Source organism: Panthera leo, chromosome C1 (genome assembly GCF_018350215.1).
Source record: "Panthera leo isolate Ple1 chromosome C1, P.leo_Ple1_pat1.1, whole genome shotgun sequence".
NCBI classification, from domain to species: domain Eukaryota; kingdom Metazoa; phylum Chordata; class Mammalia; order Carnivora; family Felidae; genus Panthera; species Panthera leo.
This window is the reverse complement of record NC_056686.1, coordinates 152,942,980-152,963,061: the sequence shown is the minus strand read 5'-3', so window position 1 is coordinate 152,963,061 and position 20,082 is coordinate 152,942,980. Positions and strand designations below refer to the sequence as shown.

General features: G+C 37.0%; 1 protein-coding gene across 5 annotated transcripts in view; it reads left to right on the top strand.

The window, feature by feature from the left end:
- Positions 1-20,082, top strand: part of COBLL1 (cordon-bleu WH2 repeat protein like 1) — a 168,396-nt gene that overhangs the window by 142,252 nt on the left and 6,062 nt on the right. For 3 of the 5 annotated variants that reach the window (XM_042948986.1, XM_042948984.1, XM_042948987.1), the window contains 7 exons: positions 1,721-1,874; positions 2,356-2,430; positions 3,632-3,751; positions 8,554-8,788; positions 10,009-10,103; positions 15,070-16,640; positions 18,767-18,943. In XM_042948986.1, the coding sequence (XP_042804920.1) occupies positions 1,721-1,874; positions 2,356-2,430; positions 3,632-3,751; positions 8,554-8,788; positions 10,009-10,103; positions 15,070-16,640; positions 18,767-18,943 (2,427 nt within the window). The remainder of the gene's footprint in view (positions 1-1,720; positions 1,875-2,355; positions 2,431-3,631; positions 3,752-8,553; positions 8,789-10,008; positions 10,104-15,069; positions 16,641-18,766; positions 18,944-20,082) is intronic. The other 2 variants (XM_042948988.1, XM_042948985.1) reach the window with 1 other exon arrangement.

The following is a 20,082-nucleotide window of genomic DNA, read 5'->3' as shown; positions in this document are numbered from 1 at the left end:
TATAGTCTAAAGATTGGAATGACTCAGGCTTTACATGCTCCAAAGGCTCTTGTTTCCAAATGGAAATGACAGTATTTCATTCATTCATTCACTCAACAAATAGGTATTGAGAGACTTCTGTGGGCCAGGCATTGTTCTCCAGATACGGCAGTGAGCAAAATAGGAAGAAAAAAAAAATCCCTCCTCTTACACACAACTCTAGTGGAAGCAGGCAATAAACAAGGTGAATAAGCCAACTAGGTGGGATGTTGGAGAGCTATTAAATGCTGATTATAAAGATCAAGCTGGGAAAAGGGATAAATATAGGGGGAGGAGCTCATTGAAAAGGTGGCATTTGAGAAATGACCTGAAGAAAATGAGGACGTAGCAAGACATCAAATTATCAGAAGAGCATGGCAGGCACAGGAAACAGCCAGGACAACCGCCCGAGGTAGGAACACTCCTGGCACACTTGAGGAGCAGCATGAAGGCCAGTGTGGTTGCAGTGGAGTGGTTGCAATGTGGAGTGTGAGAGAGAAGGGATGTGGATGACTCCAAAGTTACTGGACTGAACAAATGGAGGAATGACTTACTCTGTATTGAAGCAGAGACTGTGAGAACAGGATTATTTTTGACAGGAGAGTGGAAGGGAGGGATTATCAGCATCTCCATTTTAGACATGCCTTGGTGGAAATCGCCTTAGACGTTAAGTGGAGATCAGATAGAGGTCCAGGATGGAGATGTAAATTTGGAGTTAATCGGCATATGAATAATACATAAATCCAAGGAAATTGAGGAGATTACCAACAGAGTGAATGTAGAGACTGAAGAAAACACATCCAAGGCCTGAGATGAAAAAGAACCATAAAAGAAAACGGTGTTGGGATCTATGCAGAGTAGGAACGTAGTAATCTGGAATTAAGAAAAAGAGGATTTTAAGAGGGTGGTCAACTTTGTTGAATGCTGCTAACAGGTCAAATAATTGAGTTCTAAGAATTAACCACTAGTTTAGTCGTGGTGGAGGTCCTTGATGACTTTGATGGGAATAGCTTTAATGGATCGAAAGTTGGGAAATATCTGGTTGGAAGGGTTCAAGTGGGAGATGAGAAATTGGAGACAAAAAACTATGAACAACCCTTTAAGCAGGTTAGTTGGAAAGAGTGAGAAGACGTGGCAGTGTGCCAGGAGGCACCCGGCAGCCTGCTGAGGCAGGACTGACTGTCTTAGGGTCTGCTGACAGTCACATGCTGTGAATGTGAGCGTTAGCCATTAGCTGCGTATAGAGTCGGTGACCTCAAATGACCTTGCCTTGGGTAGACATATAAATTTTTGAGATGTTTGTCATGAATACATTAGTACTAAAGCCAAAACAAAACATTAATCAAGCCAGCTGTTTTAATGTACAAATATCCTTCCTTTATCAGCTCTTACTTTACATCCAATGTTTTCTTCATATTTTTCTTTGGAAACTAGTTTTTAACTAGCTCATAATTGGTTGTTTGTATGCCATGCTCCCATCCCAGCCTAAGTTTCTTGAGAAGGACCATATTTTATTTTACTTTACGTATCAATCTCATAGCTCTGCTCCTGGCACATTGCAGACACTCCATAATGTTTTTGGAATGAATGACTCTCCTGTTTCATATTGGTATGTGGTGCCTTGGATGTAAAGGTCGGTGTCTTCCTGAAGTTTGCTGTTAATTTCTAAATAGAGATTGTGTCTGGTCATTTTGTTTTCCAGAATCCCTGTGGAGCAGGCATAGTGAGGACCGGCTCGCTGCAGCTCAGTGGTACATCTGTTGGCAACTCATCTTTGAAAAGGACAAAGCGAAAAGCACCTTCCCCACCCTCCAAAATGCCCCTGCCTCTAAGTGATGAAGATAATCATGTGACTGGTAACGTTACTTTTCCCATTAACGTTACATGTGTGTTGTGTCTTGTTTAATACAGACAAGAAAGTGATATAGGTTATAAATCAGGTCTTTTCATTAAATGATAATACTTAAACTTAGGCTTTTAATTAATTTTAATAATTCTTAGATAGTCCCTGATTATTCTTACTTAACTACCTTTTTAAAAGCTGCAAGACGACAGGATAAAATGAAAAAAATTGTGCAGCCCCCTGATCCTAAAATTGAGCAGTGATCACTTGTGAATCTGTTCAGAAGGACACTCTCCTCCCAGGGCTGACTACCTGTAGGAAGGGGAATCCATGGAGGTTTTAGTTGTATCAGAGCTGGATAGTGAAATGGCTTCTAACAAAGCCTCAGGGCTCTCTTTCCCTAAAGTATAGAAAAAAAATGAAGTTAACCTACTAAAGACTTGTTCCATTTGTGAGTGTGATTATTTGTAAGGTGTGCTGCTTCTGTCCTCTAGTCCTGCAGGCGGGACGTGCAGTTCCTACAGACAGTACTGTGGAAGCCAGCTGCCCCGAGGGGCCGTCCAACCCAGGTAGGACACCTTTGCCCCACAGTCATGTGGTACTGACAAAGATCTTTCATGACAGTTGAGGAATGAATCTAGTTATAATGCTCTGCCTGTGAAAGAGATGCAGATGCTTTGACTCTATTTCCCAAATTTTATATTATGAAATGAAAACTTTTCCACCCTGGGTTGAGTATGAAACTGGCAGAACTCAAGACTCCAGTTCTGTGATGGTACCTTAAGAGATTGCCTTATGCAATGTCAGGTTACCCTGTACAGTGTCAAGGGTGTCAATGTCCTTCCCAAGACGAATGACATGTTTTAGTTAGGAACGTACTTTAGTGTGTTCAGAAGAAAACTTACACCAAAGTGTAAAGTACCATTCTTTACGCAACTGTTCTAGGTATGAATTCGATATACAAAGTGTCCTCATTTAGTGGTAAAAATTTGTTATCACGAAATATTTTCTGTTGTATGGTCTGATTTTGGATTTCCCAAATAAATGAAATGCCAGTAAAAATAAAATAATTTGATTGAATGCTGTTTCCTAATGTTTTTAATAATAGCTATTTAGTAGCTATTATAAGAATAAATATGGTAACATTTCTTCATTTTTAGACTTAAAGTTAGATACAAATGAATATGAGAGACTAATGTCTAGCCAAAAATAGAATATTACTATGCTATTACTTTAGCATGGGGATAATTTTATAGGTAAGAAAATTACTCAGTATAGCCTTAATTTTTATTATTAAGATTCATAAACACTGCAAAAACTCAGGCGCACCAAATGCTCCTAAATCTTTAATCCTTAGCTGATTTTTAGGAATTTGAGATTTTGACACATCTTATATAAGAATTCTCCTGTCCTCTGTGATTAAAAATATTATCATTATATAACTAGTCGTGATTTTTCTTAAGTCCTACCCAGAAAAATATCATTGATACTGTTTGTTCCACAAAGGAAATGTATTAAATAATTTCAAACTATATAAGTGAAATGAGAAGATTTAGAAGTATTACGAAAAAGATGTGACTGCTATTCAAACTTTGCTTGATATCTATTTCTCTTTCTCTTCCTTTTTTTTTTTTCTAGTTACCTCTTCTTGATTAATGCGTGGATAATTGTGAGCTAACAAATCTGATTTCTTCGAAATGCTTCTTGTTCTCTGCTTGCCTTAACTCTGTTGTCTAAGTGCCATTTCCACAGATTTTACTTCTTTGGCAGAAGCCCCCCTTGGCCCTGGGCTCCCCAGTCACGAACAGTGCACTGTGCCCAGATCGCCGGATGAAGCCTCTCTCTCGGAGTGCCCTGGAACACCCAAGGCGGCCGTAGCATCTCTGACACGTAGGTGACCAGGCCTTTCTTGCCTGGTGCTTTGTTTGATGCAGAGTAAGATGTAATCACAGAAAAATTTGGTTACTTGGTCATCCCGTGTGTAAAAATGCCTCAAAGAAATAGTAGTTTCCCTCTTTCACTTGAAATTCCATTACAGGTTTAGAGTTTGATGTTTTCCCTGACCGTATAGATGAATAATGCAAGGTGTAAGATGAATAAAATAAGTGGCTTTGGAGGATTTCAGCTTTTCTGCTATTTGGCTCTCTGCTTTTTTGGCAAAACTCTTTAAACTCTGTTGTTTCCAATGTGTAACTGTATGAATATAAAAGTATATATGTATTTTTTTCTTTCTTGAACTACTTTTTTGTTATCTAGGCCTGGCTTATTTTCTGTAGGATTGCTTTCGATTGGGATTTTTAAAGTAAATTATTGGAATTATTTTGTTATTAGATTGCAAAAATTTATAGTCAGGTAATATTTGAATTTCATCATAAATGATTTTATTCAGTTTTTTATTAACTCAGAATGAGTCCTTATTTAAAATTATTTAAAATAAATATATTATCACCTACTGCTTATAGTAATAAAAAATTGTATGGCCAGTTTGGAAAATAGTTTGGCAGGTTTCTAAAAATAAAATTTAAGCGTTGGTTTTCTATATAACTCAGAAATCCCACTCCTAGGTATTTTCCCAGAAGAATGAAAACCTTTCTGCTCACAAAAACATACATGTGAATTATTATAGGATTTTTATTCATAATTGCCAAAAATGAGGAACAACCCAATGTCCCTTAACTGAGGACTGGATAAACTGTGGTCAGTGCAAACATTGGTGATATCACCTACCCATTAAAAGGAATAGATAATACATGCAATGACATGGCTGAATCTAAAATGCATGTAATGATAAAAGGGGGAAGTTAGTCTTAAATGGCTAGATGCTCTGTGATTTCAGTTATATAACATTCTTTCAAGGGCAAAACTATAGGGGATAATAGTTGTCAGGGTCTAGGGTTGGGGAAAGGGATGATCACCAAAGGGCATGGGGGATTTTGGAGATGGATGGACTTGTTCTATCTGTGTCTTGATTGTGGTGGTGGTCACTCAACTATATACCTGTATTCATTATAGAACATTTTAATTATCAAAATGAAGCATTCCAAAATGGATCCCCAAAATCATGAATTTTACTGAAGGTAAACTGTATCTCATTTTCTATAAGAGAAAGAAAACTATTCTGGCAGCAACTGCATTAGTGTCTGACAAAGTGAGCGTTTTCTGAATGAATGAATGAATGAATGAATGAATGAATTTTAAAAAAGTAGTTCACCAGAATGGATGTAATATGATTTTATTTTAGCAAAGAGAGATAATTTGTTTATTTTGCCGTTTCAGTCATTTCCAGGAAAAATATGCAAAGTACCCCAAAAGTCGCAGTGAAGTTATAAGCTTTAATAATTTTTTTAGGTTTATTTATTTATTTTGAGAGAGACAGAGACAGTGTCAGTGGGGGAGGGGCAGAGAGAGGGAGAGAGAGAGAGAATCCCAAGCAGGGCTCGGCTCTGTCAGCACAGAGCCTGACGTGGGGCTCAAGTCCACAGTCCATGAGATCATGACCTGAGCCGAAACCAAGAGTCAGATGCTTAACCGACTGAGCCACCAGGCGCCCCTATAAGCTTTAATAATTTAAAAGTAAAATGCTACAAACTTAACAAAAATATGAAAGCTTATGAAAGCTTAGTATTTAAATTTCATTTACACATATTACATTTTGTGAATTTTAAAGAAGTTTTGAATTTTATATTTTGTTTCAGTTTTGCTTTCTTTAGCGGGAATGAAAAACTTAAGATGAAAAATATTCATATCATATAAAGCTAAGAAAAGGTAAAAAATGCAATAGTTAAACTTTAAAAAGATGACTTCTGTAATTTTTTAACATTTATCCTTTGGAAGTTGTTGGATCTTAAAACTTCACAAAGATTTTGAACACTGTATTCTTTGAAAGTGAGTATTCTTCCATTAGAACTTACGAAGCTACAAAACAATAGTTGTGCTACAATATTTGTGGAATTTATTCATTGTTCACACCCCTTACCCAGTCTTTTTCTATTGTGGTCCTAAAATGTGGCCTGATTCATATAATTCTGTTAACACAAAAAAAACTTGATTTATTATTTTTCAAAGCTTGGGGAAATTTGTGCTAGTCACCCAACCAACTCTGAAAGTTCTTTCAGATAATTTGAATTTTTTAAAAAGAATCACTTCCTTTCCTAAGACATTTAAGAATAGGAGTACTCTTCAAGCTATTAAAAAACATATATATTTAAGCAAGCCCATATGACTCTAGCAAGTTATAAAATTTCAGAAAAATAATTTGAGAAGACTTTTGAAACACGTAACTCATTCTTTATACTTCGACTGAGACCCGTTTCTCTTTAAGGGGCCCCATATTTAAGGAAAAATTGTGTGAAATAACTTTTGATGGGCAAGAGAGAAATAGGGATAACAATCAATAATTTGCTAAATGTTACCTCAGTTAATCTAATTTGCAAAAGAACTTATTATATGCCAAGGAGCCATTTATAAAACACATTTGCATCTAAATCAGAACAGCCTTTCATTTTCTCAATACACGGTTTTCAAATTATGTAAATACACTCTTACTACACAGATATGATATGCTGTTTTACATACATAATATTTGTGCATTGGTATCATAATGACTCCTTCACAAATCATAATAAAACAAGATTTGCCAAAATATATTTTTAAAAAATTCACTTAAATTCCTTAATATTTTTTTCTGTTGAGTAATCTTTTTTTAAATTTACAACAAACTGTCATTAAAAGTCTCCATATTTGGGGCACCTGGGCGATTCAGTCGGTTAAGCGTCCAACTCTTGATTTCAGTTCGGGTCATGATCTCACAGTTTATGAGTTTGAGCCCCACATCAGGCTCTGTGCTGACAGAGTGGAGCCTGCTTGGGACTCTCTCCCTCCCTCTTTCTGTACCTCCCCTGCTCGTGCACACTTTCTCTTTCTCTCTCAAATAAATAAACTTTAAAAAATAAAGTTTTTTAAACAGCATAAATAGCAAAATTTTTTGTTGATACTCCTAGAGATAAAATTAAAGACATACATTTTAAATACTTTAAATATTCTTTTTTGTTTTTACGTTTTTTTTTAATGTTTATTTATTTTGAGAGAGACAGAGCGTGAGCAGGGGAGGGGCAGAGAGAGAGGGAGACACAGAATCCGAAGCAGGCTCCAGGCTCTGAGCTGTCAGCACAGAGCCCAGTGCAGGACTCGAACTCACAAACCACGAGATCATGACCTGAGCCAAAGTTGACAGCTAAACCGACTGAGCCACCCAGGTGCCCCTAAATATTCTTCTAACATGTTGAAGTTTTTATTAAATTTTGTGGCTGTGCTGATCTCTGTAATCCAATGCTATGCCACCTTTCCTCCCCCTTCTATTGTGGTAAAATTAAAGTTTGTTCAGCTGCTATTATGTAAATGGAAGTGTTAAATTATATTTAAATAAGTGAAGATCCAGAACCTCGTTCTTTAGATTAAATTAACTTTCACAGCTAGTGTGGGCACCAGTTAGGATGTCTCCTCTTTTAGCCTGTTGGCCACTTGTTGTTGGTGCTTAAGGAATAATGATAAAACACATTTTTATACACTGAGATACTAGCCATAGCTTTTGAAAAGAAACACACACACACACACAGACACACACACATATTGTTATGGGACAATTTTCCCGATACAGTTAACTGGAGAAGCAGAAGGTGAAAAACATCAGGTATAGTATGCTTCCATTTATATTAGATGAAAAACAAAAAAAGGAAACATGAGTATGTATATCTGCTTGTATGTTCCTTATACTTTCCAATACTATATAGGAAAAATCTGTTAAAGGAAATTGCTTCTGAGAATCAAACTGAGAGAATAATTTTCATTGTATAATACTCATTTGTATTTTCAAAAATTTTACCAAGCATCTAAGGCAGTGGCTTTTAACCCTGGTTTTGTATTAGAATCACCTCAGGAACCTTAAAGATTTTGGTTCCCTCCATCAGAGATTCTGGTTTAACAGGCGTGGAAGAGGGGGTGAACATCAGTATTTAAAAAATTTTTTTTAACATTTATTTATTTTTGAGACAGAGCATGAATGGGGGAGGGTGAGAGACAGAGGAAGACACAGAATCTGAAACAGACTCCAGGCTCTGAGCTGTCAGCACAGAGCATGACACAGGGCTCAAACTCACAAACCACGAGATCATGACCTGAGTTGAAGTCGGACGCTTAACCAACTGAGCCACCCAGGCACCCCTGAACATCAGTATTTTTAAGAGGGACTCAGAGAACTCTCCATTGTAGTGAGCACTGATAACCACTGAGTCAAATTTTTTGGTGTACTTGTAGACAATATAAAAATCTCATGTTCTTTTCGTTTACATTTAGACCTATTGCATAAATGTAACAATCATTTAAATCCAAAGATATATAGATAACTTTCAGATATATAGCTTGAAGTTTGAGTTTAAATAATTTATTTTTTTCTACCATGAATAAAACCTAGAACGATAGCATATTATTTTTAGAATTGTATGTGTCTGAGATAATCTGATTATATGTTAATTTGATTATTCACCATTAGAAGAGTATTTCACTATTAGTTTTGGATGAGCATTTAAAAGAGTCCATCCAGCTAATTATGATTTTAAAAACTCCTTTCTTGCTAGGATTGCGTAGGAAGAATGAGGCAAATTAATACTCAGGATTATATCTTCATTTCTTTGTAGCTGGAATAAGCTCTGATCGTAGCCTTGAAGAGATAGATGAAAAGGAAGAACTGAGTGAAGTGCCTAAAGTTGAGGCTGAAAATGTTTCTCTGAAGTCACAAGATATTCCTTTTGGATCTACTGATATAATAAATACACTGAAAAACAATCCTAACTCAGCCCTTGGCAGTGTTACTGGAGAGTCCGCACAAAACTCCAAAGAAGAAAAACAAGAAGCTAGAAACACAGATGGACAGTAAGTAGTAGTCTGTGTGCCAGAAGTGTATGGTTTGTTTAATTAATACTAGTCTCTGAAGTATAGATCTGATATTTTAAATACAAATATGGTAGTCCCTTTAGTTTAGGCTCTATTTCACCACCATTATAAGAATATTTATTAATAAAGTATCTATTTGAGGTGCCTGGGTGGCTCAGTTGGTTGAGCGACCAAGTCTTGATTTCAGCTCAAGTCATGATCTCATGGTTCATGGGATAAAGCCTTGTGCTGGCAGCGTGGCACCTGCTTGGGATTCTCTCTCTCCCTCTCTCTCTGCCTCTCCCCTGCTTAAACTTTTTTTCAAAAATAAGTAAGCTTTTGGGGCGCTTGGGTGGCTCGGTCAGTTAAGCATCCAACTTCGGCTCAGATCATGATCTCTTGGTTTATGAGTTCAAGCCCCATGTCAGGCTCTCTGCTGACAGCTTGGAGCCAGGAGCCTGCTTCGGATTCCGCGTCTCCCTCCCTCTCTCTCCCTGTCACTTTTTAATTTTCAGTGAATGCTCCTCCAAGATTTTCACTGATATGTAAAACAATTCTGCATATTAGAGTGTGATGTTAAGTTACTAATATTTTCACAGTCAACTTCATGATGAAGATAGTGCACTTGCCACTTGATCCTAGGAATTGAAATCTATACTACAGTACACTTGTATTGTATTAGAAATGCCACATCATGAATAAAGATGGAATCAAGTAGGCAAAATAAACCATCTTTATCAAAGTTTTACCATAATTTGCATGGGATTGTCTCCAAATTAAACCCTTCTATGACTAAAAAATCCCAGTGAGGTCAGTCCACATCCTGATTTGCCAGAACTTGGCCTGGGCAGATGCAAGATGAAAATGATTAATTTAGTTTTCTTTTTCTTTAAAAGACAAACAGTCAATAATAACAAAAAGACACTGTTTTTAGAAAAGTGTTCATTTTTACCAAGCTTCTTAGATCCTTCTTTGTAATAGGACCTCTCTATGAAAGCTAATGGTTCATAGCAGCATTTCCTCTCAGTTGGATTTTTTTCTTTGCTATTAAATTTCCGGTATTTGGCAGGGGAAAAAAAGATGATTATTTCAGTCCATCTGTCTTTGGAAATTATTGCCTGTTTTCTCATCTGGGGTGTGTGTGTGTGTGTGTGTGTGTGTGTGTGTGTGTGTGTGTTTAAATAGTATCAATATATGAAATACAATATCCTGTTTTGCAGAGGGCCACGCATTATGGTATATAATGCAAGCAATGAAGAGAGAGTAGTGGACAATGTAAGAAACTTGAAGTCAGTGGGCTCAAACCAGGAAAATGGTGAGTTCTACAAACACTAATAGCCAACATTTTCATAGCACTTACTATGTGCCAAAGGGCCATTCTTAACACTTTATCTATATTAACTCATTTAATCTTGTGGATTAACTTATTTGTGGGTCTTATTATTTTTAGTCCCACTTTACGGATGATTGAGCCACAATAATATTATATAACTCACTTGAGTTCCCATAATTAGTAAGTGGTGGACCTTGGATTTGAACTCAGACAGTATTACTTTAACATGTGCTATTAACCATTATGTGAACTACTTTTGTTGTTAAATCTTAGAGGTTGTTTAACCTAGATTTTGGATCTTAAAGATGTGTTCTCTATGCATTTACTTGTGATCTATTTCTCTTATTTCTTTATACCAGCTCCTAAGTCAAACTTGTTTTACTTCATACTCAAGTGGCTTTTACTTGGGTGAAACTTGTCTGCCTGATTTTTAAGGTTGAAACCATCTAATTCTGTATAATACTTACCAGTGTTCTGTACCCCCTCAATCAAGATAGTTTCATCTCTTCATTATATTTCACTTAGTTTTATCTTTAGGGCTATGCTCATTCTTTGCAAAAATATGGTTTTCCAACCTAACTTCACCCATTCAACTACTGTCCGAATCCTGCCACTTCACTTACTTTGTTACTTGATTACAAGCCATGTGTTTCTCTGGTCTTGACTCCTCAACCAGATTGGACAGTCTTTTGAACCAGAGAAATTCTATCCGATACTTTAAGTTCCTCATGGCACCTAGTGGAATACTGAGATATTGTTAAAATACATACAGTGATTGACTTAAGATTTTTTTGACTTTACGATGGTGCAAAAGTGGTACGCATCCAACGGAAACTACTTTGAATTCTGAAGTTCGGTATTTTCCTAGGCTAGCAATACGCTCCATGACACTCTCTCATGAGGGTGGGCCTCAGCCGCTGCAGCTCCCAGTCAGCCCCATGAGGGTAAACAACCCCTCCACCTGCAACATTCTGCCATTTACTTTCAGCACAGTATTTAATAAATTACGTGACATATTCAACACTTTATTATAAAAAAGGCTCTGTGAGAGATGATTTTGCCCAACCGTAGGCTAATGCTTTATGAGCACATTTAAAGTAGTGTAGGTTAAGCTATGATATTCAGTAGCTTAGACGTATTAAATGCATTTGACTTAATGATATTTTCAAGTTATGATGGGTTTATTGGGATGTAACTCCACCACAAGTTAAGGAAGATCTATACTTAACATTGAGTTTCGGAAAAATGATACTACACAAATATAAGATGTAAGGAGTGCACAATGGTATTTTAAGGAAATATGAAGGAGTTGGCTGATGAATTCTCATAGTCCGGTCTGTTATATTAATATACAAAACTAGATGCAGATTTTTAGAAAACATATGGTATATATATTCATATTTGGATAAAATGTGGATTATCCCAGCATCACAAACAGATGGGTAGATATATATTGTTTTACCTATGTGGTATGTGTTGGTTAATTTTTTTTTTTTAACATTCATTTTTGAGAGACAGAGACAGAGCACGAGTGGGGGAGGGGCAGGGAGAAGACCGGGAGACACAGAATCCGAAGCAGGCTCTGAGCTGTCAGCACAGAGCCTGACTCGGGGCTCAGAATCATGGACTGCGAGATCATGACCTGAGCTGAAGTCAGATGCTTAACTAACTGAGCCACCCAGGCACATCATGTGTTGGTTAATTTGAATAAGTCTTTTTCCCCGTGGTCAGTACCATCCTGAGATAGAATACTGAGAAGTTCTAAAAGTACATAATTTCCCCTTCCTTTTCCTCTTGATTTAGTTTCTCACAGCATACACTATGATGGTCAGTAGAGTTTTTACTGAGAAATCATGCTGCTTCCTTGTTTTAAAAATGATCATCAAATCATTTTTGCTAAGATTTTGGCATCAAGTTAGTGCTAGGGTCACAGGTATATTTCTGTAATAATATTTTTCTGTTTGCATTTGATTTGCAATAACCTTGGTCAACTCTGGGTGGGTCCCCCCCCATACTTTTTTTTTAATTGAATTATATAGGGGACTTTTAAAATAATTTCTATTATCCTTAAAGGAGTTTTAATATTTTTTTCCCTCTTTTTCACCTACCCTGTATATTTGTTTCAGTCATCCTTTTGTCAAATGACTTGTGTTGTAGATGTTGGTATCGGTTTTGAGTAGGGAGAGGACAGGATAGTACAAAATCTACCTTTAACTTCTACTGGCTATCATTGTAAAATGGCCTAACCAGTCATTGACATTTGGTTAGTGTCATTATTAGTATGAGGATGGATTAGCTACTGAGTTCAGCAGTGATTCTAGGTTTCAAGCCCTGTCATTGGTAATAATTGTGAGATTCTGATGAGAAATTCAGAATTAAAAAGCAGTAAAGTAGGTGTGACCCACCAAAAATGTGAAAAATAGACATTTGGAGTTCTAAAACCAATTAGTTAGGGTTTGTTATAGGGAACTGAATTTACAATATATTTTTATGTTGATTTACTTTGTTTTGGAAAATATTTCTATTGTGTAACTGGACTATACCTATACTCACTGGATAATGAGCTACAATAAGAGAGAAAGAAATACATTTACATTCATTTCCTGGTGCCAGGGAACATTTCTTACATTCTTTTGTGCTCACAGCAGTGTTGACAATAGTACTTTTCATTTAGACGTTAAAAATACTTGTGAAGTAATAAGAACCTAGGCAGAAATGTGCCTTTTCAATGATTTTTAATCAAATGTGTTTTTACTCACAAAAGCTAATAATTATTAGTCTTTGAGAAGTCACTTGTATAGACAATAAATATTCTGATAATCAGTTGCATTTTTTAGGAAGAATAAAAATGAATTCCATTTAAAAATTAGCTATTTAATATAAGAACCTTGCAACATAATAGAAAATATTACTACCATGACCAAAAAATCATGCAATTAGGTAGGGTGTAAAAATATGAAGGTATTTTTTTTAAGTTTATTTATTTATTTTGAGAGAGACAGTGGGAGGGCAGGCGAGAGAGAGGGAGAGAGAGAATCCCAAGCAGGCTCTGCACTATTAGCTCAGAGCCTGACATAGGACTCAAACCTGCGAACCACAAGATCATGACCTGACTTGAAATAAAGAGTCAGGTGCTTACCTGACTGAGCCATCCAGTCCCCTAATATATTTTTAAAAGTTGTTCTGTTGGTGGAAATGCAAACTGGTGCAGCCACTCTGGAAAACAGTGTGGAGGTTCCTCAAAAAATTACAAATAGATCTACCCTATGACCCGGGAATAGCACTGCTAGGAATTTACCCAAGGGATACAGGAGTGCTGATACGTAGGGTTGATGGGGGGTGAGAAGGAGGGGAAAGTGGGTGATGGGCATTGAGGAGGGCCCCCACTGGGATGAGTACTGGGTGTTGTATGGAAACCAATTTGACAATAAATTTCATATAAAAAATTTTTTAAAAAGTAAATAAAAGTTGTGTGTATACAGGAGTGGCTGCATGGCTCAGTCGATTAAGCGTCCAGCTCTTGGTTTCATCTCAGGTCATGATCTCACAGTTTGAGAGTTCAAGTCCCGTATCAGGCTCTGTGTTGACAGATTGGAGGCTGCTTGGAATTCTCTCTCTCTCCCTCTCCCTCTGCCCCTCTGCCCTTCCCCACCCCTCATACATAAATAAACTTAGAAAGTATACAAATTTACCTGGCAACATGATATTTTTTTTGCATGCATATTTTTCTTTTTTAACAGAACTATTCAGAATAGCTTATGACATTTTAGGCAGTGAAACTGTTCATTATCTTATAAGTAAAAGTGAGTGATGATACAACTCTAGAGAAATACTTGACATCCTTTCACGATTTGACTCCCAAGGCTCACATTTCACTTGCGCTGTATGAACTGCTGCCCTATCTTGAAGGGGAAGCCACTAAGGATTTTGAAGATGAGGGTTAGTCGGTCATTCAGAAGAAATGATTCTTCTGGGCATTTGATTACAGGAGCCCAGTATATAAATCACTTCCCTGAGGACCAGAACACATAGCGCGCACCCATAAACCTGTGTTTCCTTCCAGATGCCTCATTCCAATTCTTTGCCATCGTGTTGCTGGCTGGCAACTGTTGCTTGTTAACCTAGACACTGGCAAGTGATTTTTGCTTTCAGGAGATCTGAATTAGAATTAAGAGGAAAAGTAGTGCAGGGGAGAGAGAGGCTGTGAGAATTTTTCTCAGAGAAAAATCAGAGCGCACGTGATTGTTTTTCTGTAGTTGAAATCACCCATATTATGACTGAAAACAAAGTCTTTATCAAGGATGCCTAATTACCAAGACAGTCAACTGAGAATTTGTTTTTACTTCAACTCTTAAAGGTAATGTTACTATTGTTTGCCTTAATTAAAACTGGTAACATTCACTGGGCTTGTTTCCCTTTTGATGTAAGGTGTGAAATAGAAATACACTAGGGGTTATAGAAAAGACAGAGTCAAAATAGGAAACAAAAAAAGGAAAAACATCTTGGAATTTGTCAATTTCTATTGTCATTCTTAACATTAACTGAAATATGAAGTCTACCTATCAGGAGAAACGTAGCTGTCTTCCATGGACTGCTTGTTCTGGGCAATATCGTCTCCTATTTGGCATGTTATATAAATGCCATATAAAATATAATACAAGTTTTTACCTTTGTACATCTGAGCAAACTGAGGCTCAAAGGGGTTAGGTTACATGCTGAGGCCACACAGACTGTAGTCAGTCAAGCCGGGTTCTAGCCTCTGATTTCTATGATACCAAAGCCCATGATTTTCCTTCCTAATGCTATTACTTGGTTTTGTATAATTAGCTGAAAATTACCTGTAGAATCCAAACCAACCTACTTCAGTTTGGGGGAGGCAGACATTGAAAACTTGAGTTTTTTTTCTAGTTTTTTCATACATTTAACTTGACAATATTTTTTCCCTTAGTAGATCAAAATGAAATAATTGTCATTCCAACGGACACAGAAAAGAATATGAAAAATGGAGTGAGGATAACAGAAATCAATGTGGGAGGTGTTGCCAAAAATAACAGTGTGGACATGGGAGCTGACAGACTATCAAACTATCAGGCACATAAAACTGATACTGCTGAAAGTTACAAGGAAAATCATCTAGCTCCATCATTAGTAGCAGGCCAAAAACTGAATCAACCCAGTGAGGAAAAGACAAAAATGCAAGATGCGGCGATTCAGACAAACCCTTCCTCTGACAGTTTTGAGGGGAATCACCAAGGCCATCATTTGTCTAATTTCAAAGTTAATGAGAGTGTGCAAACTCCAAGTAACAGTAAATCAACTCAACCCTCATCTCTAAGTCCCCAAGATTCTGCTGTAGATGCCTCAAGGAAATTCAGGAGTCAGGGCCCCCTAAACGTACATTCAGAGAATCAACTCACCATAAAAGATCCAGTTTGTGCACGTGGTAATGATGGCCTTTTGCCTTCTGTAGATGGGATTGATAAAAACTCAACTATTTCAAAGAATTATCCACTTTATAGACAAGACTATGATCCCAAGCCAAAACCTTCAAATGAAATCACAAGAGAGTACATACCCAAAATTGGAATGACTACTTATAAAATAGTGCCTCCCAAGTCCCTGGAGATACTGAAAAATTGGGAATCAGAAACCACTGGGTATAAAGATGATCACGAGATCCATACTTTAGGAAAAAAGCACACTGGTGAAAATGTGAAAGAAACTGCAATCCAAACAGAAGATCTTGTTATTTCCGACAACCCAAAGGAGCCACAGGCAGACCTTAAACTACAGCCGAGCCCAAGAACAGAGCATCAGGTCCACGGAGTGGAGAACTCACCCTGCATTGCCATGGGGAGTCCTCTGAAACCTACTCCCAGAATGACAAGGGACACTGGCACAGCTCCTTTTGTGCCAAATTTGGAAGATATAAACAATATTTTGGAGTCAAAACTTAAATCTCGGGTTTCAAATCCCCAGACCAAACCAAGTTCTTTTTTCCTACAAATGCAAAAAAGAGTTTCAGGTCACTATGTGACATCTGCAGCTGCCAAAGGTGTCCATGTGGCCCCTAACCCTACTCCGAAAGAACTAATAAAGAAAGAGGGGGAAAGGGAAGTGATACCTCCTCCAGAACAAACTCTTTCTCCCTTAAGTAAAACAACTCCGTCTCTTCCACAGCCCCAGATTAAAAATGCTGATGATAACATCAGCAACCAGAAGCCTACTGAAACCCCTCCACCTCCCATAGCCCCGAGACCTGTTCCTCTTCCTGCGAATCAATTAGCTGCACTAAATCTGAAGACTTTGAAAACTTTTGGTGCACCGAGACCTTACTCGAGCTCTGCTCCCTCACCCTTTGCCCTCGCTGTAGTGAAACGGTCACAGTCTCTCAGCAAAGTGCGCACAGTGTCATGCAGTGAGGGTGCAGCTGCCCGACCTCCACCTGACACAGAAGAAGGGAAGGCTCCTTCTGTAAATAAATTTGTGGGCATCCCACAACTACTTGTGAGTGATAAGGTAACGTGACCTTTTTAAAAATCAGAGGTTCTTATACAACGTGGTTTAAATGGGGGTTAACAAGCATGTTGTATATTTGTGTGTTACTTAACTCTGAATTCATATTAATCTAATGGCAAGCTACCATAGGGAATAAAGAGTAAAAAAATACATAACATCTGATTATTTACTCTCAGAATTATTATAATTCATATAACTTGATTGGGTATTACTATATGGTCATTAAATGATTGTATCATTACGAAATATTTTAATTTATTTTTTAAATTTTTTATTAAAATTTGTTTTAATGTTTATTTTTGAGAGAGAGAGAGAGAGACAGAGAACACAAGTGGGGGAGGGGCAGAGAGAGGAGACACAGAATCTGATTCAGGCTCCAGGCTCTTAGCTGTCAGCACAGAGCCCAATGCGGAGCTTGAACTCACAAACCTTGAGATCATGATGATCTGAGTGATCTTAGCCAAAGTCAGATGCTAACCAACTGAGCCACCCAGGTGCCCCTATTTTAATTTAAATTTTCTTTGCCATACATTTGTATATTGTACTAGTTTATAGTTCTGATTCTATTTTCCTGTGTTTTGCTTATCTCAAGTTGTTTATTACTTTTCTGGATGTTATGGTTTATTTTCTACTCTACTTCTACATAATAGCAAAATAGTTTTAATTATATAGAAACATAAGCAGTTAAGACTAGTTAATATAACCAGATACTTCTCAACTATACATTTTCTATCATATATATTCAACCTTAGTTACCAAACATTGACACATATAAATAATTTAAATTGAAACCAGAATTTTCAATCTCAAAATATAATTTTCTTAATTTCACATTTTTGTTAACTTTTCCAGTTATATGTATGTTGACTAAAATATCATTTAACCATTATCTAACCTTAATAATTTACATAAAAGAACATTTATTTAGTGTTTGGTCAACTAAGTGTTATAATTTGCTAGATTCAAATAATATAGTCAAAGGAAAGGATGAAATTTATAGTATGAATTATGATAATCCCCATGCAATTTTTAAAAAATATTTTGTGTACTTTTACCCTGATACTGTTTAAAGAATACTTTCAGATTTGTGTGACAGTTCCAGAAGTATTTTATATTACTTTTTCAAACATTCCTAGAGTAACAGAACATTAACCATATTGCCAAGTAAAGATTTTTCCATAATTTCAAAGCAGTATTCATCTTGAAGAATATTTCTTCATGTATTTTACATTTATGTTTCTTATCTTTGATATAATGTCAGGAAGAGATGTATGATGTAGAGATTAATTCTCTACTTGGGAACAAAGCCTGCGTTTCTTCTTAGAATGGAATACCATTCCTAAACAACAGAGCTTGATTTAGATAATACAGTTTTTGAGTCATTGCCTAAGCTCTGTTTAGCTCATCTTTTGTAAAGATATTTGGCAGTTTAAAAAAGACATTTTTAAGATTATTTGATAATAGTTCCCAGTTAAATTGGTTATTAAATATTCTTTCCTAAGAAGTTTAATTAAATTTTGATTCTTAAATTTGGAAATTCCTAATGTTTTTTAGTCCATGGGCAAAATAAAGAAAACACGGTCATCACTTAGCCCCTGTGACTTCCATTAACACAAAATAAGCTATTACATGTAGCATGGTCCTTAATATTCTTTTATTAGAAGCTATGTTAGATTCAACCAATATAAAATTGTCAATTTGTCCATTCTGTTCTTTCAAAAATGATAATTCGAAAACCTAATATTTTGTAACTTTAAACATGTGTTATTTTTTTAGCCTATGGAATTTTTTTTTTCTTATTATTTGGCTCTTCTGGCCAACTCCATTGGCAAAAATCAGCATTATTTGACTTAGGGACAGTAAAATTATTAGTGTATTCATAAAACAAAGAGAGGTACCACTTTTCTTCCTTAGCCTCATAAGTTGAAGAGAAGGGAAGGTAATACCCTCATCTTCCAACTGAGCTCGGGCAGCAGAGATAACTCACTGGGGAAGGAAACAGAACTATGTCTAAAACACCAGTGTGGCAAATAGTGATTCTTTAAAAATATACTGATGATGAATTTTTTTTAATGGCCCATTGTTCACTTGGTATTCATATAAATATTTTGCACTTATTTTTATAGGGAAATAACTCTGCACATAATGAACAGAATTCCCAAATACCGTCTCCAACTGACTGCCCATCATTCATTCTTAAGAGACAAAGTTCTTTAACATTCCAAAGCTCTGACCCAGAACAGATCCGACAGAGTTTGCTCACTGCAATCCGTTCTGGAGAGGCTGCTGCCAAATTGAAAAGGGTAAGTTTTCTTTATCAGATGGGTGACAGTGGGTTTATTTTCAACATTGTCAAACTAATACTTAGGGGAAATTGTTTTCTGGCTCTTGCATCTGAATAGGGAGGATGCCAGAAGTTGCTCTTTGATGTCAAGGGTCATTTTTGAAGTATAAGCTGAAAGAGTCCAGAGTCTTACACATACTTAAAAATATGTCCGGTCTATTTTCCACAACATGGGCCAGGTGCAGAACATGGGGTTTGCTCATTATTATATAACTATATATAGAAAGTACCCTGGACTCTTATTTTAATAAATTGTATTAGCATAGCAAGAAAAATTCTTTCAGAAAGAAAATCCCTCCGTAGTCCAGAAAAGCCGCACTAGCAATAGGAACGTGCAAGTTTTCAGTCCTGGCTCCCACGATGATCAAAGTCAACTACCATATGTGGGAGAATGAGGGGGCGGGGGGGCAGGTGGCTTTATAGGTTAAAAAATGTAGGGAAAATCTAGGGAATTTAGATGACACCGAAGGCAGAAAGTCTAGTCTAATAAGGCCCTGCCAAAGTGGCCAGCTCCTCCTTACGGAGATGTAGGAGAACTTCAGGAAGGGAGGTATGCTTCTTTTGGGGAGCAAATGCCAAAAAAACGACACAGGGAATTATTTGAGGTGAGTTTCCTCCCTCTGTTGCTTTCATCCACTCAAAGAAGTCCTACGTGGTGAAGCCTGGAGCCTGGCATCAAAACTTGGACTTTCCAGAGGCTGTAGTCTCCCTAAATGTCTTTCTTGTTCTCCCCTTAGTTGTCTTGGTTGCAAGTTCCTCAACACTCAAGACAAGAAAAGTACTCATTATTCTCCTGACTCCCTAGGCATTTCGTTTTGTGAATTCCTTCTCTAATCATTTTGGAGGCTATTTAGAGAAGAGTAAGAGACTTGTTGAGCAAAGCACTGAGCTCAACAGAAATAAAATCTGCGAAGGGACAGGAATGCTGCAAGGAGAGAAGGAAAAGGGGAGGGCATCTCGGGCACATCTCCAAGGCCAGCCCTGTCTGCGCTCACCATTTTCCTCAGTGTGTTTCAGTGGAGCCATGAGTGACGGCTGTTTTCATGGAGGGCTTGGCGCTCCCATCTGGGCAAACAAGGAGACAGGGCAAAATATCGC